The sequence below is a fragment of the Cheilinus undulatus genome, linkage group 13, assembly GCF_018320785.1.
Source record: "Cheilinus undulatus linkage group 13, ASM1832078v1, whole genome shotgun sequence".
In the NCBI taxonomy this organism is placed as follows: Eukaryota; Metazoa; Chordata; class Actinopteri; order Labriformes; family Labridae; genus Cheilinus; species Cheilinus undulatus.
The window spans coordinates 8,031,181-8,057,315 of record NC_054877.1 but is presented as its reverse complement, the minus strand read 5'-3'; the positions used below and the strand labels follow the sequence as shown (position 1 = coordinate 8,057,315).

Below are 26,135 nucleotides of genomic sequence, written 5' to 3'. Positions count from 1 at the left end.
AGAGAAAGGGACCTGGAGTTAAATTAACACACCACAAACTAAGGAAAACCCAAAGAGGATTAGGGTTTGGCATCTAAACCCTTAGGTTAGGGTAAGGGGACTGAATTCAAATTTAACACACCACAAACTAAGGTTAACCAAAAGATGGTTAGGATCAGACACCTGAACTCTTAAGGTTAGGGTTAGGGGGTTTGAATTTAAATAAACACACCACAAAGTAAGAAAAACCAAAGACGGTTGGGGTTAGGCACTTGAACCCTATAGGTTAGGGTAAAGGGAGGAGGCTAAAATTAAAAATAATACACCACAAACTAAGGCAAACCAAAGACGGTTAGGGTTAGGCACCCAAACCCTTAAACTTAGGTGAGGGTAGAGGGTAGGGGGATAAAAATAACACACAGCAAACTAAAGAAAACCAAACAAGGGCTAGTACGTCATTTCCCATCCCTCAGTCAAGGTTGCCCCAGATCTGCAACAGAGAACCCCACCATAGAGGTCTGCAGCCATTGAGATTGATTACTTGTTTATTGATCATGGACAGCTTGCTTCCGGTTATAAAAATGTGAAAACACTGTAGCCCATTTTATCTATTTTAAACTCTGGTTGACAGTATGTATGAGCCTGCGAAACACGTGCACAACATTGAATTTTTGTATGGAAATGTAATTCGAGGACATTGCAGACTTCACTTATCTCTTACAAATGCATAGCAGCAAACATTAACATCAGAGGGTAATTCACAAATGATCAGAGGTCCCTAGGTCACATCAATCACGTGCAAATATTTCTTTAGTCACAAAAAACTGAGCAAATGGCTTTGTAATGTTAAAGTGAAAATACATTCATCTACACATTTCTCAGGGTTATTTGTCATTACATGCAGCAGTTATGTGTTATTTCATTTTCAAAAAGCTATCCCAATAAAATTAATATCTTTCAGTTTTTATTGGGTATGTGTCATCAGAGATAACAGAGTTTGTATTCTAACCTGTCTTTCCCTTTAAAGGTTTGTTTTTAATCTTTAACTATGGCCATTCTGGAGCATTTGGGAACATTCAAAGGTAAAAAGGTTAGGAGAGGAACAAAATGTGGTTCTGTTCATGTATTATTGAGTACAGATGGTTTATTCACTTGTAGGACTTGCCATAACTTGAAGAATCTGGAGGAAGAAGCACTGCAGAGCTCACATGAACAGATGCTGTTTTCTCAGCTCTTATTTCTCACTAACAGAAATAAATGTTCTGCTGTGTCCTTCCATGTTTGTGCGGTTTAATCCTAATTGTCTGTCTCTGAGTCTGAGTTTAAAACAAAAAAGCAAATAGGCTGAGGGGGGAATCATTCCCTGTGAGACGTTTTAGTCACTGATAGAAATGCACAGAGAAAGCTGTAGATAATGAAACCCTCTGGATTCTGTTCAGTCTCCAGACTCAACATCATGCAGCTGGGTGGTGAATCCAGCAAAACGTCCTCATTCTGCTCCACTAATCTGTGTTTACTTATTAGAAATCACAGCGTCACACTGCGCTCAGGCTTAAAGAAGGCTGCACTCACATAATGTTCTGCATGCGCACAGATTCAGAGCGGTGAGGATTTTACATTTTCCCCTCTGTGACGATGTTATTGTGTATTAAATGGATTTTCATTGAGTTTCTCCAGAGGTTACTGCTCTCGGAAGGTTCAGACGAAGGTTAACGGGCTGACGAAAAGGCCACGGGACGTCGAACAATCAGCGATGTTAAAAGCAGGAAAGTGGATTTTTAATGGGCTTTTATAATCTGAGGAGGAATTAACACAAAGTCTCCGGGGTCGTAAACGTGCTCAGTGATGTTTCTCTGCAGGGCTAGGAGCTTAGCTGCACCAACAACATGGATGAGTGAATGAATGATGGTCCAAACTCAAATACCGAAACACCTTTGGATCTGTACTGCTCATCTGGTTTTCTTTTTAAAGCTACTTGACTACATAGGCAGCACTGTGTTAGAGCAGTGCAAGTTACAGGTCAAGTTAGTTACTTTAGTAACTTAGATACTAGTTACTGATACTCACAGTCACTGAGAGCCCTTGCCTGTCATGTGCTGCCATTTTACCCTAATCTACCCTAAATGGAATTATAATCCTATTTAATTTTGAAAGTTAATGTGTGTGTTTCTGTTATTTGAAAGTTAATGCATGTTAATGCTTTTTATTTTAAAAGTTTAAGTAATTTATGTAACTTCGTTAATTCTGAAAGTTTGTGCACACATATCTGATTCATCTGGGTGTTTATGAATGTATTTCTGAAAGTTTTGATATATTTCCATTCGTTTGGATAGTTTTTGCATATACTACCTTTCATTTTTAAAGGTTTCTGCATGCATTTATGCTTATTTAAAAGTTTTGTATGTACTTCTGCATTATTGTAAAAGTTAATGTGTATTTTCATTAATTTTTAAAGTTTTCTCAAGCATTTTCTGTTTATTCTAAAGGTTTTTGCGTGCATTTTTGTTGATTTTGAAAGTCTGTCATGTTTTTTCTTTCAATTTTGAAAGGTATTTTTGCAAACATCTCTTTTTCTTTCTGCTTTTATTCAGTGAGTTTTAAAAGTTTGTGCATGCATTTCTGTTTATTCTGGAGGTTTTGTATGTATTTCTACTTTTTCTCAAATTTGATTTCAACTTATTTTTAAAGTTTATGTATTTTGGTTTATTTCCAAGAGTTTTTACATGCATCTTCTGTTCATGTCAAAAGTTTTTGCATGTTTTTTCTGTTTATTTTGAAAGTTTGTCATGTTTGTGTGTTAATTTTTAAGTTTTTGCAATAGTGTCCCTTCATTTTAAAGGCTTCTGCAAGTTTATCTGTTTATTTTGAAAATTAATGTGTATTTCCATTTATTTGCAAAGCTTATGTATGTATTTGTTTTGGGTTTTTTAGTTTTTGCATGCATTTTCTCTTCACTTGAACAGTTTTTGCATATTTTCATGTTTTGAATGTTCTTGTGTTTGTTTCTGTTAATTTTTAAAGTATATTTATTACGAGATTATTGCCTGTATTTCCTTTTATTTTCAAAGTTTCTGCATGAATTTTTTTATTTCAAAGTTTTTGCATCGTTTCTGTTTGTTTTAAAAGTCTTGGCGTGTATTTCTCTCTATTTGAAGGCTGCTGCATTTTTCTAAACATTAATGTGTATTTACTTTTTTTTAGTTTTCCAAGAGTTTCTACATGCATTTTCTGTTTATTTCAAATGTTTTTTCATGTATTTTTGTTTATTTTGAATGTCTTTCATTTTGTTAAGTTGTTAATTCTTAAAGCTTTTCAAATATTTCCATTTATTCTGAAGGTGTCTGCATGTGTATCAGTTTATTTCGAAAATGTGTATTTCATTTTTTTTTTCAAAGCTCATGTATGTATTTTTGTTTCTGTTTTTGCATGCATTTTCTCTTCACTTTGACAGTTTTTGCATATATTTTCATGTTTTGAATGTTCCTTTTTTTATTCATGTTCATTTTGAAAGTCTATTTATTTTAAGTTTCTGTTTGTATTTCCATTTATTTAAAAGTTTCTGCATGAATTTGTTAATTTTGAAATGTTCTGCATTGTTTCTATTTGTTTTAAAAGTCACTGTGTGTATTTCTGTCTATGTTGAAGGTTTCTGCATGTTTGCCGTTCTGACAGTGGTGGAGTCTGACAGTGGTGGTCTGCAGAAGAAGGCAACTGAGAGCTCTGGTCTGCAGCCAGACTGTCTTTTTTATTCTTAAGCTCATCTCAGTGATATCCAAAATGCCTGCAGAGCTGCTCCTATCTGTATTATTTTTATCTAGAATATGACTAAATAAACTTTAGGGGTTGAATTTGGAGAGACTGTGTGACATCATGTTAGCTGCTGGCCAGCTAACAGGCTATAAGAAGGCATACATTTATCAGTTGATATGAAACACAGCTTCATATATCAGTCTATATAGGTGTAGATTATCAGGTTATCTCAGCAGGATTCCAAACAGACCAAAGTTGATGTTATCAGGATACTTACTGAAACATGTAAAAACGTGTAAGTGGAAACAGAGTGTAAAGGATGACATGAAACTGTCATAAAGATTCTTACCTAAAGCGTTTCCTTTGAAATGACTGCTGTCGTCTTTCTTCCCCGCTTTCTCTTTATCAGCTGTGGACAAAAAGAGATGAAACATTAGTCACACATGAAGAGAAACCTTCAATTTTCTAAAACCAGGGTTAAAAATGATGCTGAATGTTTGTTTAATCGTCTCTTTATTTCAGAATAAAGGATGCTCAGTGTGAGGATGTTTACTCATTGTCTAAGCTCTGTCTGTCAGAGTCAAGGTGGTGAAAGGTCAATCTGAGCCTTGCTCTCAGTCTGATTGAGCACGCTGTGTGCTTATGCCAGTTTGTGCATGTGTAAGGAGACGAAAAATAAACCAAAAAAGAGGATTTAATGCGTTGTTATTATTTAGGCTGCATGTCTTTACTTCGTCTGCAGGAGGAGAGGATGATGGGAATGTTAAAAAAAAGCACAAACATAGAGAAAGAGAGAGGAAGGGAGGATCCACACAAACACAGTCATTCATTTTTAATGCTCCATCATTCTGGAGGAAATATTGACAGAACTCTCCCTCTTTCTTCCTTTCTCTCCTTCCACCCTCCCCCCTCCCCTGCCTCGTCTGACACCTCTACCTCCCCTCGTCTCCTCTCCTGTCTTTCTCCTCGTTGTCCTCTTCCTCTCTCCGTGTTGTCAGACAATAACAAAGAAAACAGTTTCATAACAACCCTCTGACAGAGGAGAGCTCATCAGATTTATAACCAGTGACATCTCCTCCACTCATGGTTGCATCCTGAAGAGTCACTATTAGACACCAACCTCTCTATTTCATTTTCTTTATTGAGCTGGGCTAGTATTCATCACCAGACTCCATCAGACAGTGGTTAATACTGCAAGTGCTGAGAGTAAATGCTAAAGATGGAGGCTCACTCTTCATGATTATAAACCTCTGTACTCATGAATGTAACTGCTTTTGATTGCTGGATCAGACTATGTGGTGTTTTGTGTCTTTTGCATGGCAACATGTCACATTGTGCAACAAAAGTTTGGTCCTGTAGAACCAGAGACACTACATGTACAGCTGAATAAAGAACAGCTGCAGAGAACAGACAGCTCATTGATGCAGATGTGTTTTTGTTTGTGCTATGTCTGTGTACTTACTCTGCAATGAGTGCATCTCAGTGTGCGAGGAACACAACTTGAGAAGGCATTTTAAGACAGCTCACACTAACTTTGACACTGATTTTGCTGCCAGAAGACTCTGGAGTAGACCTCATGTTGAGTGCAAAGACATGACACACATTTTCAGGCTTGTACAGAACAAGAGAGAACCTGATCAGCATCACTACTAGTGGATTTAAAAGCCACTTACAACTGCAGGGGCTGTCAACGTATGTATGCTCGCATCAACTGAAGAGGCTGTTATAGATAAGAAAATTCCAAACAGTTTAACTGATTAATTGAAGCTATAAATATTATTTCTGGGCTCTTATTGGTTGTTGTGGGTATTTACAACCTATGAAGGCAGAGAAGGAGAAGGAGAAAAGCTGTTAAAAGTGCTCCGCCTTATCAGCACTGGGAACCGTCCCAGAATCCTATGCAAGTAATGCCAGCCTTACACCTAAAGCCAGGTATACGGTGTGCATTTTCAAGCTGACCATATGACAGTCGTGGCAGATTATCAACTCATACTGTGCGACTGAAGCACTTATGATGCATCATGAATGATTTTTGTGCTAACGCTTTATGATACGATGGTCGTACATGACCTGGGTGCTTACACTGTACAAGTGAAGTCAGGATGGACTGTGACAGCAGTCTGTGAAGTTTCCTTTTTTAAAAAAAGTCACACACTAAAGGTGAGGTTTTCCACTCATATTCTCTCTCTCTCTCTCTCTCTCTCTCTTCCACTATCCCTAGGAAGATTTCCTGCTCGTGTATTCCCTTTATCATAGTTGGGGTCATCAGAAAGTCATTCCAGCTTTTGTCATGGTAATTTAGGATGTTGTCTGACAGTTTACAAAGGACAACAGTCCCCCACGTTTGTTTATTCTGCTTGTGTTTCTGCTCTCACTGTGAAGTGTTTGGAGTCATACGACCAAAATATCAAACATGCCAGAAACCCTTTTGACCAGTCGGGAGCAGGCCGTCGGGCCGTAGTCGGGGCGTAGTCAGGGCGTGGTTGGCCATCATACCGCCCTGTACACAGCACAACAAACGACGTCCAATCCGATTGAAAGGTCACGAAGTGATTCGTGCAACTCAAAATTTGTGGCTGAATTGGAGGAAAATTGCACAGTGTATACCCGCCTTAACCTAGAGTGGGAGTAAATTTCTGAGAGTCTTGAATGTTCCCATGATCTCAGTCTTTTGATTTAACATGCTACATCCACAACCAATGAGAAGTAGCACTTTAAACCAACTAACTTGAACATGAACATGAGTGTAGATCAATCTCAAGCAGCTGAATGTCCACTCATAACCCAAGAAATGGAGGAACTTTTCTGCTCAGAGCTGCAGCAAGATCTCGCTGCAGCTGACTATGTATCATGTCGGTCAGTTCATTCCAGGCTGACAGGACAGGTACAGTAAAACTACATTGAATTATTTTTTTCAAAGTAAAACCGCCACCTGTCTCTGTGATGAGACGAAGTGTGTCTTCATATGGTACTTTTATTCTGAAGTGTGTCTAGGATAGTTCTAGGGGTGTTGCAGTAACTTGCAAAGTTGCTTTGGTTTTTAACGTTCCTTTTCTTTCTAATCTATGTAAATAATTTTTAAAAATCAGATCACAAAAGATATTAACTCATATGTGATCTCCATCTCCTGCTTCATCTTGTTCTGTGCTCAAAAATTGTTGTGAATTCCCACCAGATGCATGATGGGAAATAATCTCAAAAGGAATCCTATTCTAGTTTTGTAGTTTTTGACCCCCAGTCACTGCCAAATCTCAGTCTGAGACTAAAAAAATTAGCAACTTGCTGACAAATTGTCTTTAGATGTGAAAGGGTCTAAAGGCAGCCTTACACCTAACGGCTTTTCCTTCGATTTCAAAGTTGCAAAAAATTCCAAAGTTGGAGTAAAATCATGAGAGTCTTGCTAAAGTTGCAGCTTGCTCCCATTGTCTCAGTCGTTAGGCTCGATTTTAGCTGTTTTAAGGCGGTCTTTCTTCAGTCTTGGCGTTATGACAACATCAAACGTGTTTGAAATTGTCGTTCCAATGAGGAGGAATTGTGTTCTAGTCTTGTAGTTAGTGACCCAGTCTTTGCAAAATCTCAGTCTAAGACTAAAAGCGTGGCTACTTGCTGACAGATTGTCTTTAGATGTGAGAGGGTCTCAGGTGTCAGTCTTTTTAGAGTCTTTTAAGAGCAAAGTCGTCTGGTGTAAGGCCAGCATAACTCATGGAGGAAAGCAGTAATTCCACTTTTAATAGCTTGTATTTTATCTATTTTTAAAATGGGAGCGTTCGTATTAATGAACATTTATACGTAGCTATGAGAGATTATAGGCATACAGCTATTTCCATCTCGAGTCCCATTGGCAGGTTAAAAGAAAGAACAGAGACAAAGTAAAAAAGTAAAAAAACAAGCAACAACACATAGTGCACACAAACAGACAAAAGCAGGGGGACCAAGGCAAGCCACCAAGCATTAATTAATTAACATTTGCACATGAATGTATTGCAAATATCCCTTTGTTGCTATTGCACATATCCCACAATCATTGTTGCACATATAACTGTATTGCACATTTCCCATTATCACTATTGCACATGATAACATTGCACGATTCTCATAATCATAATCACTATTGGACATATCCCTCGTCATTGCACACTTTTCATATCCCTTTAACACTATTGCACATAACTTGTCTCCCTTATTGTATGAAATTCATCCATGAAACCCAAACACTGCTTGATTGTTTAGAAAAACAATGTTTGGAGTTTCTTTTTCTGACTTCATTTGATTTTTGTGATCTGTAGTTTTTGTTGATTAAAATAGAAGTTGCTTATCTGTTAAGCAGGACTTTCAAAAGATTGCAATTTTAAAATGTTAATCGCAGTTAATCACATCTTTTGAAGCGTATTTTGATATTCCAATGTTTTGCATTCAGACCTGTTTTTGTATCATTTTGTATTTTTCTATTACCTTAAACAAAGGTAAACTGACTTCCTGTTTGGAAACACCTTTCATAGGTAGATTAAAGATTTTAACATGAACCTAATCACAGAAAAAGTCACTTTTAATGGACTGAAAAGGAAATAATGTTTGACAACACAGGGTGTAGATGACTTCAGTTTATTGAAATTTGTCATCTTTTCTTGTGGTTTGACACACTTTTGTGCAAACTGTGCCGTTCATTTTTGTGATTTGAGCTTTATTTCAGAAAGATTAGGTATTTGATTCTTGTGATTTTTAATGTGACTTGTGGTGTTTATTTTCTGCTGTATGGCACTGATTCATAACAAGTTTGGACATTTATTTTTACCATTGTAGCTTTTAACAAGTTAAGCAAGTATTTCTGTAGTTTCATTATGACCCTGTCAGTACTGGTGTCAGAAGAGGTACAACTGAGTCATCTATGTTTTTGTAGTCATTGGCTCAAACAGTTAAAACCAAACCCTGCCTCTTGGAGTTTGGTAAATCAAAGCAGTGGCTCAACACCCCGAGGAGACAGCAGATCAGGCAGAGGGCAGGTGCCTTCACCTCAGGGTGCAACACTCCTCTGAACCCGCCCCATCCTTCACCCACCAGCTGACCTCCTGAGCCAATCAGACACTTGCTCATCGGCCACCTTAAAGCCATAACTGCTGACAAGAAATCCATAAATCGTGCCGGGGTATCGTCTCCTGCCAGCACCTGCAGAGAGCGAGTGGTGGGTGCGTCCCCGCTGAGACGACACATTGTGATTCAAGGTGAGTCTATCAACATAAATCAGATGTGAGGAGATACTGAGAGGCTGGAGCAGCTCTGGGTGCACAGACTTTGAAAAACATCAGACGGCAAACTGTGACTGCAAATGAGGCTTGTATCTAACACACCCTCCTCTCTGCTCCTCTGAGAGCCAAAAAATCCTTCATTGATGGATCTGAAGAAATTACAGACTCAGCTCAGTGGTTTCTATCATCTGCTTTGGATATCAAGAGTGGGACGGTTAAATACAGTAGAACTACAACTGAGACAAATGACAACTATTTACTTGTTCTTTTTCATGTCTCAGCACAAGAGGGAACATCCCTGAATAGTCTGTGACTCACTCCTGGCTTCTGTCTAAGGCCTAACCCGCATAAAGTCAGGTATCTTTGAACACAGAGGTTTTTCTCTGTGTTTTGGCCTCTGAGGTGACTGAAGATGCTCTTTCCAGGAAACTCCTCAGGGTGAAGATTTTTAGACACTCTGTTTTTAGCATTTACATGTTGATGGGACTACAGAGGTCGGTGCTAAAGGAACCATGGAAAGTTGTCTGAAAGGGTGGCCATGGTGCAAATTCCTCTGTTTGCTCTGACCCACTGCTATTGCTACAGCTTGTCCAAATTTTCCGTCTTGGACAAGGAGAATTTCCCCCACTTACTGGCCACTGTATGCTCTGGTCATCAAAGGCTGTGGCTCCCATGTCATCACTACTTTCTGTAGCAGCTGGGCCCAAGCGGTTGCCTTCCTCCATCAACCATCGCTCTAAACGCCAAGCCTGTTGTCACATTCAGTATTGAGTGGCGCAGCTCCCAAAACTAACTCATTGTATTAATGTCCATCCACCCAACCATCTTCTTCTGCTTATCTGAGGCTGGGTGGCAGTGGCAGCAGCAAGAAGGTCAACCCAGATAACCCCTCACCCCAATGACACTTTCCAACTCCTTCTGGGGGATCCTGAGGCGTTCCCAAACCAAACAGGATATAAAATCCCTCCAGCACATTCTGGGTCTTCCCTCGGTCGCCTCCCAATTGATCTCCAAAGGAGGCACCCAGGAAGCATCCTGATCAGATGCCTGAACCATCTCAACTGGCTCCTTTCGACACAAAGGAGCAACAGAACCTCTACTTTGAGATCTCTCCAGATGTCAAAGCTCCTCACTCTGTCTCTTAGGCTGAGCCCAGACACCCTCTAGAGAAAACTTATTTTAGCCACTTGTATCACAAATCTCATTCTTTATGTCTTTACCCAGAGTTCATGAGGGCAGGAATAAAGATCTACCAGTAAATAAAAAAGCTTTGCCTTTCAGCTTGGCTCCCTCTTCACCATAATGGACCGGCACAACACCCACAGTACCGCTGTAGATGTCATGCTCCTTTTCACCCCCGCTTGTGAACACCTTAACCTGCAATTTCCACATATGACGACTGCACCATGCAACAAAGCACAGCAAGTTTACTCCGACCGAAGGTGAGTGATCTCGACCACTGGAAGCGTGTCTATGGGAACTGATGCAGTTTGGCAGTGGTCAACACTGAAAATAGACCTGCAGCACATCTCGAATGAAGCGGAGTGGTGTGGCACTTCAGGGACGCGCTGATGCCGGACTGGAGCGTGGGCAGTGGAACTGCTCTGTTGGACTAGAGAGAGAGCGATTTGCTCTGCAGTACGATTCACCGATTTGCGCAGTCGCTGCATGTGGAAATTGTACTCGAACTCCTTCACCTTTGGCAGAGACTCACTCCCCACCTGGAGGAAGCAATCCACCATTTTTGGCAGAGTACCATGGCCATAGACTTAGAGGTGCTGATCCTCATCCTGACCGCTTTGCACTCAGCTGCAAACCATCCAAGTGCCTTCTGGAGGTCTCCAGCTGAGGAAGCCAACAACACTACATCATCTGCAAAAAGCAGAGATTGAATTCTAAGTTTCCACAATCAGAAACCCTTCTCCCCCTGGCTGCACCTTGAATCATATCCATGAACAGCACAGACTCAGAGACAAGGGGCGGCCCTAGTAAAGGCCAAGGCACACCAGGAACGTGTCCGACTTTGTGCAGAGAATGCAGACACAACTTTCATTTTGGTTATACAAGGACCTGAAGGCTCACCAGAATGGCCCTGGGCCCTACATTCCTGCAGTACCCCCTTCATGACCCCTCAGGGGACAAGATCATAAGCTTCCTCCAAGTCCACAAAGTACAAGTACACTAGATGCAAACTCCCAGGTTTCCCTAAGAAGCCTCGCAAGAGTAAAGAGCTGGTCCACTATCCCACGACCTGGACAGAATCTGCATTGTTCCTCCTGAATCTGAGGTGCAACTGTTGAACTAATGCGTTACTTCACTCCTCACTGTTGTAGACTTTTGTCCTGACAGCAACACTGCAAAAGGAAGGGAAAAATTTTCTGCCGTAGGTATACTTCAAGGTAAACATCACAGAAGCTAAGTCCTGGCTTGACCTTTCTAGATCTAAGTGACTGAAATAGTATCCCTGTGCTGTTTAAGGGTCCTTATGGGTAAAAACTGTGCCCAGTGCTGCAGCTCAGCATAGTGGTTAATGGTAGCTGCTTCTGTCTTAAGAGCTTTTTGCCCCCCTGAACTCAGCTATGAAGATCACATGACTGAAATCTATGAATAAGGGTCCTTTTCTCCTCTGGGGCCCCTTGAAGTCCATCCTGCATTTACTGAAACTACTACACCCATAGAAGAAACTGTTTTCTGACAAGTCTGTCGAGTTGATCTAAAAGCTGTAATTATGAAGCAGATAGTCCAGACTGAATAATTCCTCTGTGTCAGATTAAAACAGGCCGTGTAACAAGGTGTGGATTAATGCTGCGTAGAATCAAAGCAAACGGCATGCCTGGTTTGTGGGTTAATTGAAAACATCGGTGATTAGACACATTAATTTGTCTGACACGGTTTCGATAACAAGGCTGATTTATGGCCAAGATGAAACGGTCACAGTTGTGCAGTCAGCAGTGTTCACAGAGAGGGAAACAACATCAATCCTGCATCTCACCACATCAGCAAGTTAATGTGGAGTAATGATCGCCGTCTGAGGCACCAACGAGGAAGAGGTGGAGGGAGGAAACAGCAGCAGAGGGAAGAATATCAGTGTGTCAGGGAGCAACATACCGATTTGACTCCTTAGACATGATTTTAGATGAAATAAAGAAAAAAGACAGACCCTGAATAAAGAGGAGAGGGAATGACAAAAATACGTGTTCTGACCACCAGTTATCAGTCTGACCAGATGTTACTGTTGATTATTGATGTTAAATTATGTTAGTTTAGTTCATTAGTTAACCTCCTCAAGGTCTCCATGTTTGTAGTTTATATCCCACACATCAGGTAGTTGTATATGGCCTGAGCGCTCGTGCACATTTGGTAGTTTCCTTTGGTAAATAGGCAAGTTTATTTACAAGAACACTCAAGATGCAGCTTCACATGGCTAGACCGAAGCCTCTCCTCATGGCGAAAACACTTGGCAGCTCAGTTGGCTTTCATTTGGAGTTTTTGGACAACTCCAAGCAAGCTTTCATGTGTGATGGTTGTCCTTCTGGATCTTTGTCCCATCTCCACAGGATCCCTTGAGCTCAGTCAGAGTGACCATCAGGTTCTTGGTCACCTCTCCCCTGTTTGGCTGGGTGGCCAGCTCTTGGAAGAGTCCTGGTTGTACCAAACTTGTTCCATTGAAGAATTATGGAGGCCAGTGTGCTCTCTTTAAAAGTTTAGTAATGTGGTAAAAAGCTGATAACAGGTAGACAGACTTCAGCTCCTGCTGTCACTGAGCAATCACTAGCTTAAAGGGGACGTATTATGCAAAAATCACCTTTTCAGGCTTTTCTAACAAAAAAATGTGCCCCTGGCCTGTCCCCAGTCCCCTCAAATACCAGAAACATTCATTCCCTCTCCCCCCTCTCTTTCTCCACCTTTCAGAAAATGTGCGCTGAAACAAGCCATTCTCAGATTTTCCCCTCAAGACCTCATGTGGGGAGTTAGCACCCAACAAGGGGTCCTGCATTTGCCCGCTTTAGCCACCCTCTTCTCTACTGGCAGTTCCTTTGACCTCATGGCATGGGGTCCATTTGAATGGTGCTTAGGAAGGTTCCTAACTGAGTGAAACAACCCAGAAGTATTTCAGTGTCAGCCATGATAAAGGCTGTTCATATTCTCTAACTGATAAGGAAAGGAGCTTGATTGCTTCCTTTATTATCTCCTATAGCCTCTGAAACACCGGACCATCCTTTGGAGAGAGGAATATGACAGACATGACAACTATATCTTTCCACTTATTACAAGCCGATTCCTTTTCTTTCCCATTTTTAATCTGAACAATAAGTCAATAAGTCAGTATTTCAAACAGCATTTGTTTTGCTATTTTGAAATGTTAAAGTTAGTGTGATAACAGTTTCTAAATCACAACCATTTAAAGCAATAAAGTTGGCATATTTCCAAATTGTGGTGATCATATTTCTCATCATAATTAGAATACTTATGTCAATGTGATATTTCTGTTTTTTGTCTTTTGAAAAATTTGCAAAAATCCTGAAATCCTGTGTTCACTTTTTCATGGGGTATTGAATGTAGATTAAAGAGAATAAAAAGGTTTATTTCTTCAATTGCAGCATCAGACTGCAACGTAACAAAATTGAAAAAAGTGAAGGAGGTCTGAAAACCGTCTGAATGCAGTGTATCTCTTGGCAAACACAACACAAGAAGACACAAAGATGCTCTCACTTTCTCTGATATTCAGATAATGAGTCAGCACAGAGAGCTGCAACCCAAGAGTGGAAACGAGCTTCACACACCTGGCCCCAATCAGGACCAATCAGCCACCCACACAGCTGGCGCCGCACCTCCATGATTCCCTACATGCAGTGACTGACCAGTGTCATCTACCTCACATGGATTCTTCCCCCAAAGAAGCAAGAAATCTTTTTAAAGTAATAAAAAAGTGAATCTTAGAGCTGAATTGAGAGCAGAATGAGTGAAATATTTCCATTTTAAATGAACAAAAAGGAAGCCGAAATGCTACAGAGTGAAAAAATCTTCAAAAGGACTGAAAAAACTCTTAACTGCTCTGATTTTAGGATGCATAGTGGTAAAGAGTGAGTCACCTCTGCTGTGCGGATCAATGATTCCCACAGCATCTTTAAAATGATTTCCATTTATAGGCCCATATATTCGTGGAGAGTGTGCCTCTTCTATAAACCTCCGAGGTTATGGCAGCTATTTTCTGAAGCTCAACCAGCCTGAATGATGAGCTTTTCCAATCTGGATTCAATAAAACAGAAACAGAGGCATCAGCAGGCAGATTTATCAGCTTTTACAGAAACTGGAGAGGTCGATGTGTGCTCTCATAAACGCTTGAGTCCAGGTCAAGGTTTAAAGCTGATGGCAGATTCATCTACAGGAATAGGACTGTTCACAGTACAAGGTTTACAGGAGGAGCTTTTCATTGAGCTGCACTGATGACAATCCTGAGATTTAATATATTTTCATGAAGTTGATTTTTTATGGCTCATCTTTGGCGTAGGTTTACAGAAACAGACCTGTGTTTTAACTTCTTTGTATATCTGTGCATGCCTAATCTGTGTTTGGACTGTTACGATCACTTATAGCGTCTGTTTTAAGGTATCCCTTGTTTCTTTCTGCAGGTATGAGAGGAAACATTTAATAAGAACAGCCTGAGCATTTCAAGGCTTCTCTTTAGGTTTAGTTTATGTGGAAAAATACAAGAGTGAGGCAAACTCAAACCCCTCCGAACAACTGCTCTGAAGCAGGCGAAGAGAAGAAAAGGCTGAGATGAAAGGGAGCCGACAGACCAAAAAAAAATTACATTAAAACGGAGAAGAAAGGCAAGAAAACATCACATTTTAAGCTTTTATGTGACATCGGCTGCCTCATTTTCAGCCTCTTCAGTGTGAAACACTCATGCAAGCTCTCCCCGTCACGTAACACGCTGCAGGAAGAGTCGACAACAGGCACATTTTTATTCTGCTTTTATCCCTAAACCCAACATCTGCAGCAGATTGCAGCTCCTCGGTGTTCCTGTTGACCTTCACACACCTGTAAGTGATGCTCTCTGTCCTCCATCCTATCACCTCCATCCTAAAATAAATCCAGAGCAAACACGAATGCTTGCACAAAATGCTGACTGTGATGTTAAAAGAGTCCCTTATACTTTATTATTCTGTTTCAGTTATCTGAGAGTCCAGCCCCGAAGCTTCTGTCAGGAAAAAACAGGCCCTTATATGAATAAAGTTGATGATACCTGCTCTGTATTACCAAGGGGACAATTTAAAACAAGGAAATGCTCTATAATGGGTCTGACCTTCCTGTGGGAACAATCCTAGAATCAAACAAAGGGTGTTTTGACATAGGGGAAGATCGTTCCATATTTTATTAATGTAAAGCAGACCACAGGGGGAGGGGAGGGCAACCAACCCCGGGGGTACTGAAGTAACCTGGAGGCAACGGAAGGACCAGCATGAAGACCTTCTCCATTTAAAGCAATCATAGTGAGCCAACAGATCATTTAGAATCATCTATTTTCAGTTATTAAAGCTGCAGAACTACAGGACGTATCACAATGTGACATAAAAATACACAAATAGGCCTCATCAGCTCCGAGGAGAGCATCACAACTCAAACTCTAAAATAAAAATAGTATTATTATTAGTAGTAAATAGTATTAAACTGGTATTTTAACACTTTTTTCAGGTTAAAGAAATACTGCACCTTTTGTGATTTCAAAATTTTAGTAGGAAAACTTGTTATTTAATCTAAATTTTAATTAACTGCCTGACCCTAGTTCTTACACACTTCTAAAAATCTAAATTAGGTTTTCTTCAAGACCTTTTAAGACCAAAATGGAGAAAAATTAACATTACTTTTAATGGGAAAAATGAAAGACAGCTGAGATTTCTATGTGCGGCAAACCAGAGCAGTTTTCTGATTTAATGTAGCCTTTTGTTTAAAAATGTCCAGTTGTAGAGAATACAGAACTTTTGGGCATAAATGCCCTAATGGGATGATTTCTGGCACATGTATTGCCTCTTTTCTATCCATATGCCTTAAGGTGATATCTTAATAGCGTGTTTTTGTAGGCATGCTGAGCTGACTTTAAACAGTTCATCAGTTGAATCCTCATTTTGTAAAAGAAGACCTGATCAAATAAGGATGGACTTCATGAGTTTTTAAAGGGGACATATTGTGCAAAAATCACTTTTTCAGGCTTTTCTAACACAAACATGTGTCCCTGGCCTGTCCACAATCCCCTCAAGTACCAGAAAAATCCATTCCCTCTCCCCCTCTCTTTCTCTATCTTTCAGAGAATGTGTGCTAAAACAAGCCATTCTCAGTTTTTACATCTAGTGACCTCACCAGGGGCCTTTAGCACCCGCCCCCAGGTTTAGTGGGCCCTCCCCTACTTGGAGGAAAGTTCTGCCCTCCTCTACTGATCCTCTCAGCTACCAGCTGAGATGCTGGATAGCTCAGTGGGTTACTCTGCTGACTACAGTCTAGGAGATTGCTGGTTTGAATCCTGACCTAAACTTTGAAAAAAAAGTGTCTGTAAAATCACGAGTGCTGCATCCATATCCTGAGAGGGGTGTGGTCGGGGGCGGAGTCAGCTAGCTAATTACCATTTAAAGCCACAGACACCGAAACGTCTTGTTCTGAGAAGGGCTGAAACAGAGGGGTTTTTAGACATGCAAAAATCCAATACTGAAGTGTTTTTTCAGCAACAAACTTCACAGGCATGTTTTGGGGACCTCTGAGAACAATATAAACTTGTCTTAAAAGGATAAAATATGTCACCTTTAAGAAGGCAACTTGGTCAACCAGAGGTGAGAGCAGTGGTTCTCAACCTTTTCAGCCCATGACCCCCAAAATAAAGTTGCTAGAGACCAGGGACTCCCATGGTACCTGAAGGTGTTTGAACACAGCTATGCACATTCAAGAACATTGTCATGTGCAGACAAGGTCACTCATATCAGGGGGAAAAGGGGAGAGCTTTCTGGGACCCAGCCAAACTGGAAGACCATGGAGGTAACCCATTTTCTATAAAGCAGAGCTAAAATGGGTTAAAAATGGCAAAAATTGGTGGAAAAGGTTGTGAAATGGTATTTTAAAAGCAGCAGAAATGGGTTAGAAGTGACAAATACCAGATTGAAATGGCAAAACATTAGTCAAAGTGGCAAAAAAGGAACACAAAGTAGTAAAGGGGGATTAAAAAGTGGCAGAAAGGGTGGAAAACCTGGCAAAATGGAATTTATGAGTGTGAAAAAGTGGTTTAAACAGGCAAAAGTGGGATAACTGAGGCAGAGAAATAGGCAGAAAGTGGCAAAAATGGGTTAAACTGGTAAAAAATGGGCATAAAAAATAGCAAAATGTGGTTAAAATGATAATAACTGTGGTTAACAGTGGTAATAATGAGTCAAAAGAGGGGACAATAGGCAGAAAGTGGTTAAGAAGTTGCAAAATTTGACAAATTTGTTTTTAAGGGTGTTAAAGTTTGAAAAATTGATGAGAAAAGTAATGAAAATGTGTTGAGATCTGGCAAAATTGTGGGAAAAAAAGAGGCAGAAATTGGTCCAAATTGTGCAAAACTTCATGAAAAGAGGCAAAAAGGGGCAGGAAAAGTGGCACAAATAAATACCTCTCATATTCGAACCCTGTAACAGTTTGACACTTCTCAGCTCAAGATGAGGGAACTGTGCAGACGTACTTTTTACAGCTTTTTAGATTACTTCAATTTCAGCATAAATCTCACCAAATGACCATGTTTTTATGGTCATGCAACTAGTTTCATGCACACAGTTTTTTTTTTATAAAAAATGGTAAAATACACAACTTGAAATACTTTAAAAATAATCTTCATTTCTTTAAGGCATCTGGTGACCTCTTCTCAGTGTCTTGTGGCCCCTAAGGAGGTCCAGACGCCCACATTGAGAACCACTGAGTTAGAGGACTGGACTAGTGTTCTACAACAGTACAGAGTTTATTTAAAAAGCCAAACTGTTACAGAACGATAAGCAAATAATCAGCTCTACTGAGCTCAGTCTGGATCTCTTCAAAGAGGTGGATTTCCTGTCACAATGAGCTATACTGAACAGACATCAGCTCAGGAAATGCTGTTAGTAGAGTTTAATGAGCAAACTGTGACAAAACTGCACTGAAGCAAACTGGAACGCTTTGAGGAAATGGACCATAGATGAGTGTTGTGTGACATCCAAGCTTCTGAGAGAAGCTTTAGTAATATCCTACCTGCTAGGGCTTCACTGGGAGATTTTTAAAACTTGTTTATTTTTTTATTCTTTTATTTACTTTGTATGCTTGGCATCGTCCAAACAGCTGTAAACATGGCCTTTTGGTTGCATTTCTCTATGCAGAAATCCCTTCTTGTCCCCCATCAGGAATGCTTCACTGCTGCAAAGAACCTACAATGACTTTATCTTCAGGTCCCTTGGAGGTCACTGCATGCTTTTGTCTGATGGTAAAACTGTCTGTGATTGTGTGAAAACACTAAATTAGTAGCACTGTTCGATGCTTAAGGCAAACTTATACACAGTCTGATGCAGAAGGTGGCAGTGTATGAAGCTGGTTTGCACAAACTCCAGGAAGAAAGAAGAAGAGGAGGCAGCCGCTTATGCCTGATGTTTTTCCTGATCCATGTGGACAACTGAGTCCATCCTGCAGGCTGCATGCTTTTATATCTGAGACACAAACAACTGGTTCACTCAGAAAAAGTGCAATGCGTCCCACAGTTGGGTTGCAGCGAGGTCGGACGGTTCATGCTTTCACTGCAAACAAACCCGACTCAGAGTGTTTGGTTTGATTGACAGCTTCTTCTAATGAACAGCGCACTTAAGAAACCAACTTAAGTTCATTTTAACTGTACTAAACAGGTTAGCTGTGATAGAGCTCAGTCTTACCAGGGCACCTGCCCAGGTGTTTGACGTCGATCTGCTCCTGCTTCATGCATGATGCCTCTCGGACCAGACAGGGGTTGTTGTAGGAGTTCCCATCAGTGGCACACACCGGGTTTTCATTGTGTCCGCTGCAGTCGATGTTACATATACACCTAAGGGGAGGAGAAAAAAGCAGAGGAGGGGAGAGGAGGGGTATTGTTAAGACGTTCCTCTCACAGTGGAATGAATGTTGTGTCTGCAGAGTCTGAGCACATCGCCGACACTAAATCATGAGCTGAAGCACATTAAGAGACTTCCTAATGAAGACACAGCTCATTCATTTAACCACAGACTGAAGGTCGGCACTCAGAGAGACACATTTAATCATTGTGGAGACTTTCTGATGATTTATAGATGGTGTAATCAGAGCGGGATTCTTATTTTAGAATTAGTCCAGACTTTTCAGCCTCACAGATATAAGTGATGATAACAGTGACATAATGAGACACCAAAATATATCACCATCAGAGAAGTCTGCTCAGATAGTAACAACTTCTGAACCTTTCAGACGTTTCCATTAGTAGAAGAGAGAAAATTTAGGCAGACCTAGAGATGACTTCACCAGCTGGGTGGAAATCAATCACGTCATTGCTGCAGCTAAGCCTTTATTTAAAAAGTTGATATGGCAATGTATCGTCATGTGCTACTTCCTGATGTATGCATCAGCCAGTACAGATTATGCTGAATCAGTCTGGCTGCAGATGCTGTGATGGCAGTTCAGAAATTCACGTCACCTATGGGGCAGTTAACAAAAAGGCCTGTAGATGGCAGCAGACGCTAAACTGCATGATGCAGCACAGGCCTCTACCCAAAACAAACAAGCTTTATGAGAATGTAAATCTGCTGCCAGCAAGACTGAAAGCTAAGACACTGGAATATTTGAGGTTTCTTCAAACACTGTAGTTGGGAGTAAGAAGTAAACAGTTAGCTAGAGATGTTCTGATACCATGTTATTCCTTCCCAATACGATTCCGATACCAAGGTGTTGGTATCAGCTGATACCGAGTACTGATCGGATACCAGTGTAACTTTCTGAACTGACTGTGCAGACTAGCAAATTATTTTAGACCTATATTTGACCTCTGTGACCCTAAAGTTGTTTTTCTGCTGATTATTGAGTTTTACTGTTAAATATTAAAATAACAATAATAAAGGGGGCTGCATCACAGGCTCTCTTTATCTCTCTCTCCATTGTGCTCTATCCAGGCAGCATTACAGCCGGACATTGGCTGACAGACCCCCATAAAGGGTAACCAATATGATGGTTACCATTCAAGCTAGTGGTAATAAATGGTCATAATTGGATTAAAATGAATAAAAAGACATTTTATATCAGGTTTACTGGTGTGGATTTAATCATTAAAGTCCCCAAAAGTCACATGAGTTCCAGGCTCGCTGAAAATGCTGCTGCAAAGAATTCAAAGGCATCAATAGCATCAATGTGAAAGCGCAACGGCTAGCTTCAAGAGGAAAAACAAGTAAGAGGCTACAATTTATGGTTCAAAAGTTATTAAACTTTTGATAAACAGTCACTTCTTGTCATGTACAACACCGTTGGTCTGAGAGGCATTTTAACGATCAGATTCAGAGGAAAACTGTCAGCATCCACCATTCTTTGCTGCTACAGTGAGTCCTTTGGTTCTTCTCCACTGCTCTAAAATTGGTAGCCTGTGCATACTGTGCTTTCCAGCAGAGAAACAGAATTGATTTCCAGTTTATAGCACTAACATTTAGCATGGCTAAACAAAGCAAAACATAAAGTTAAACAAAATGTATCCGATTGGTGCATGAACTCTTGTACCAATACCTGCATTTAAAGCAGTACTGACGTCCTTCTGAAACTGATATCAGAATAGGAACAACGCTATTAACCACCATATTGTTTTCCCAGAATACTTTGTGATGGCAGGCTCTTCTGTTGTTGCATCATGCTGTGTCAAACTGCTCACATCTAACTGCATCGATCATGGTAAAGATGACCTGAACAGCTCATAACTGAGAGAAATAGACACAGAGAGTCTGTGACGTGACCCTCTGTGTCACTGCAGACAGGAACTGCTTTGAAGGACTTTTTTTTTGCAAATATGGGAATATTTTGGAGACTTTTTGTCACAGAATTATTATTCTTTCACTTTTTCATCACCAAGAGATGGCAGAACCAGCTTGTGCAAAAAAAATCTTAGTCATTATTGTTCACTGTGTGTCAAATACATATTTTCTTTTAAATATCTGTTTTGATTAGGTTTCTTTTGTCTTCATAATCTTCTAACTTTTTTTTTTTTAATAATCCAGTGACATTGCTGCAGCAGATATATTGTTTAGATCTTGACTTTGCACCACAGGGTTGATGTTTTAAAAGCTTTTTAAGACAATAAGTCCAGGCAAGACAAAATGGTTAAAAATTAGTTAAGGGTTTAAAGGGTTAAAGGACAATTAAGAGCTTTATATTTAGAAGATGCAGTAAAATAACAATATCTAAGGTGACAAGACATCCAAGGACAACATATTTTTTCAGTAGCTGTACATGAAATCCTGAAATATTTGATTAGCATGGCTGGTTTTATAAGGAAATAAGAAAAGTTTTCTAGTCCATTAGTTTTAATCCCAGATTAAATAAGATAGCCTTTGTAAATTAACATGATTCTAATTGGTCATAACCTGAAGTTATTCCCATGTACTTTGTTATAAAGTCAACTTAACCAACTCTATAACAGTTTTAGGACATAATCCCAAAGATTTTATAAGAATTTGATGAAAAATTAAATGTAATATTAACATTTTTTAAGATTACTTTTGAGCTTCTGCCTTCATTCAGATAGCACTGCTGAAGAGAGACAGGAAATATGGGGAGAGAGGGAGGGGGCATGCACCAAACTATACCGAGTCTGGGAATCGATCCCGCTAAACTGCTACCTGGAAATTTTAGTCTTTACAGAAATTGTGCTTAAGTATTTATTTATGTAAATTATCTCTTCTGACTCACCTGCAGTACCTTCAAGTCCCACCAGGGAGCTTTGGACCACATTTCTGGAGCACTAGACCAGTGTGTGCATTCAGAGGATTCTAATGTTATAATTGGTTGAAGTTTTCATTCTGTCTGCGGTCTCCTGAGCTTCTGAAATCTGGGAACATTAAAATGAGCTTTGCAGGAAACCTCAGAGGTAAATTAGGCTTCTCTATCAGGTTGCTTTCTTTTATAGAATCCAGGTTAGGATGACTGAAGGCTTGTCTGTATCTAAAAGTTCCTCATACTTTGATTTGTTTTGCTGAACAGCAGCAGTCTCATCGTCAAGACCGTTCACTTGCAGAGGTTTTTGGATTTGAATCCCATCCTCACATCGCTCCAGGTCGAACACTTACCAGACGTCCTCTGAATCTTCGTCACACTCGGCTCCATATTTACACGTGCTGCACTTGGTGAACTTCTTCCCAACCTCAGATCCAGAGCCCTCATCATCTGAAAGAAAGACAGAGATAACAAAGGAACTTAACGCAGTTTGAAATGGCATGAATGATGTGTGAAAGATGTATGCAACAATGAACATCCCATGTCTTGCTTGCTGTTTGCTGCTGATGAGATGAGATGAGGTGACAGGTTTTCCCCAAAAGTTAGTTCTATCTTGTAGCAGACAGATTGGGGCATTTGCACAGCAGGCACGATTGTTTTGTACCAATCCCTGGTGTGACTGCTTCCCCTTTACCTCTCTTCCATGGTTCCCAAGTATGTTAAGCTTACATTCACACTGACCAAATATGCTGGACTTTGGGATCATTCGGCTCTCTAATCTGTAACCATCCTAGTCTCCCCTCTACCTAAGTTAAACTTTCATTCACAGCTGTCATGATTAGTCACGATTTGTCCTCCTGTCACTTCAGAGTCACTGCTTTACATAACTATCAGCAGAGATAGGAAGGATGCAAGATGACTCACTCCTCTGCAAACCCACTGCTGGAAAACATGGCTATGTCAAGTCAAGTCAAATTTATTTACATAGCACATAGAAAAAATACACGGGCTGACTAAAGTGCTTTACAGACGGAGGCAAGAGAGGAGATGCAAATAAAGAAACATAAGACTGAGAAATGGTAGCAAATTGAAACCGTATCAGAGACAGAGTTATTTAATTTAAAGGCTAAGGATAAATAATGTGCTTCCAGCTGTGATTTGAAAAAACAAAAAAACAGCATAGTTAAAGTTAAAGTATGTTTGGAAGTTAAGGAGAGGGCTGTGGTGTTTATTGTGGTACTGTGGTATAATTATAAAAAGGCATGAACATGAGGCCCAGTGTTGTTGACCTTTGACTTTCAGATTCTTATCAGTTCAGCCTTGAGTCAGAGAAGACATTTGTGCAAAGTTTAAACAAACTCCCTCAAAACATTCTTGAAATGTCATGTTGTCTTTCCCTCTGTCAGAGCCATACTTATCAACTCTAAACATAATGCCTCTAGTTGCAGCAATTGCCGGTTTGGAAGCAAATTACTGACAATTATAGTCCCTGGAAATCATGAAGTCAAGCTCTGAATGATGCTGTAAAGTCAGTTATTTTTTGTCTCTCAGGTACTAAAGACTGACTTCCTGTGAGACAATTTCCATGCAGTTAAACTATGTGCAGCTTCTGTGCAACTTTGTCTGTTTTCATCACGTGGAGCTTGCACATCTACTAGCTTTAATACGGTAGTTGTAATTGTGATGGGCGGGGTTTGCTGGTGTGTCCGCTTGGATGTAGCTTTAGGAAAGTGGCTGTTTAATTGGAAAGGGACCACATTTTGTCTAAAAACAATTTCCAGGAGTCACACCAAAAGCTTGTCTTAGCAGAGAAAATGTTTTTGCATGACCCCTGACTGACCTTGGCATCAATTTATTCACCAAGGAGCTCTGCCATCCGCAACTACGGCTACGGTGGCCTGTCAGCTCAGGAGCTGCGCACGTACATAACCTTAGTTTGTCTTGTTGCTCTGATTGGCCCATCATGATTGTGACAGACACATAGACTGTAGAAAGAATTGGACAAACCCTGTGTGACATCAGCTGTCTGCTGACTTAAACAGCTCTTGAAGCCAATCCGGCTTCCATATTGAAATCTCTGTCTCAACCAAACTTTGGATCAACCTAACGGCCCGCCCACTTCCTGTCAGCTAGCTAGCTAGCATTCTGGTTGACAGAAATGTAGCCTCTCCCTGTCAAGCTATCTGTCAATCAAATTAGATGCTCCAGTCAGCCCACAGTGAGGTTTTTCTTAAATATAATCTAAACTATTGTGGTAACAAAAAAAATCACCCCATGTACAGTGAGAGCACATGAAGACACTAGCTAATGAGACACGTTTGGTGTTTTGAACCAGTCTGTAAACCGGTTTATTTCTAGTGTAAAAACTGACTTTTTAACATGTGTTCAGATGGGACTTCTGATGTTCCTGCAGCCAGCCTCAAGTGGACACGCGCGGTATTGCAATTTTTTTGCATTTCTGGATTGGTTCCATTTTTCAGGACCAGAGGTTGCTGCTTGGACAGACAGCGTTCATTCAGTTTGATAATTTTTTGAAAGGACCTGCCTCTCCCAAATGCTTTATGGGAGCTTTCAGATGAATGTGAAATATAACCATGCAGTAGATGTAGGAACAGTCGATCTGGAGTGTCAGGTTAACAAAACGGAGGAGTTTGTGCAATAATTACAGAATCACACCTGACCATGCAGGGTTATACCACTGACGTGCTACAAAAACATAGCAAAGCTGTTGCTCCTAACTGCAGGAGTTAGAGATAAAGGGACTGATTTCGATTTGTCTCTTCACCTATCCATCTTGTCCTTCTGACCTGTTGACTTCAGGCTCGGCTAGACACCATTATAACATTTTATCGATGTGTTAAAATGAAATACAATCTGGTATTTGTGTGGCATTAACATGGAGCATTTTATTCTGAAATTTACCCGGATATTTAGTGGGGATGCTGAGCATCCACACCATTGATATTTGCGTCGGCCATTTTGTTTATTATTATTCTTCCATGCCGGCTATCTCCTCCTTCATACTTTGGCGTATCAACACCGTTTAAACTTTTTAAAAAAAATCAGTTTCTTTGTCATTCGACTGCTATGACTTTTCTCATTTCTAACTTTTAACATTTTTTAAATGTGGCTATTTTCATTATATTTTTAGCTATTGCTATGCTTTTTCAGCCATTAAATGCATTTTTCAGCTACTTTTAGGCCAAAATCAGCTATTTTTTATGCTATTTTTGGCTGTTTTAAGCTACTTTCAGCAATTATTATCCTTTTTTGAGCAACTGATTGCCATTTCAGCTACTTTTATGCCATTTTAAGCTATTTTTAGGCTATTTTCAGCAGTTCTTCCACAATTCAGCTCTTAGCATCCCCACACAATTTCAGCTGAAATTGCAATTATGATCTAGTTTTAATTTGATCCTGGCGAGACTTCCTGCCTTACACAATCTTCTCCGTGTTAAACAGATGCCCAGTGGTCTAGCAAAAACTGAAGTCCTGCAGATCTGCTGCAGAGGGCTCCGGGAGCTGTGACAGAGAAGAGACGCAATGCAGCCAAGGAAGCGTGCAGACTGAACGACTGGTGGAATTTAGGGGTTAGTATGCATCACGTGCATGCATGTTGTGTGTGCATGTTCAGCATGCATGTTTAGCGTGTGAGTTTCCACTCACATCAGGTTAGCAGAAGGCCATGAGTGCTCATGTCTCAGCACTTACCTGTATAATACTTAAATGGAAACATGGGATGCCACCAATTTTTAAGATGAAAAGCAAGCAATAAAAGTGTGCCTTATACACCAGATTTTACAGTAACTTAATTTAACTTAACTTAATTTAAAGTAACTGTCATTGATTTTTTGTTGACAGTGTTGTACCACATTTCATAATAAAAATGCCTTTTGACCGAATAAAGCAAAGAGGAAAATGCTTCAAAAATTGAGAACAGCTTGGAAAGACACAGCATTTTTGGTTATTCTACACTAAAGAATAACAAAGCGGCCTACAATAGTCTGCAGTTTTAGTGAATTTTTGATGCAGATGGTGACCGTCGATCTCCTGCAGTGATGTTTCTGTCATTTTTTCACCGTTGTCACTCTGCATGTTGAAACTAGCTCAGCTGTGACCACGTCCACGGTTTAACCTTGGTGTCTCTCAAACTGTGGAACTTTCTATTTTCATAGTTTTTGACCGTGAACAACCTAATCATCTTTT

The 26,135-nt window shown here is 40.2% G+C and overlaps 1 protein-coding gene across 1 annotated transcript in view; it reads right to left on the bottom strand.

The window, feature by feature from the left end:
• Nucleotides 1–26,135, bottom strand: part of tmeff1a (transmembrane protein with EGF-like and two follistatin-like domains 1a) — a 125,647-nt gene that overhangs the window by 15,559 nt on the left and 83,953 nt on the right. The window contains exons 5-7 of the mRNA XM_041802457.1: nucleotides 22,283–22,379; nucleotides 18,887–19,035; nucleotides 4,079–4,138 (exon numbers count right to left, since the gene is read on the bottom strand). Coding sequence (XP_041658391.1) covers nucleotides 4,079–4,138; nucleotides 18,887–19,035; nucleotides 22,283–22,379 — 306 coding nt within the window. The remainder of the gene's footprint in view (nucleotides 1–4,078; nucleotides 4,139–18,886; nucleotides 19,036–22,282; nucleotides 22,380–26,135) is intronic.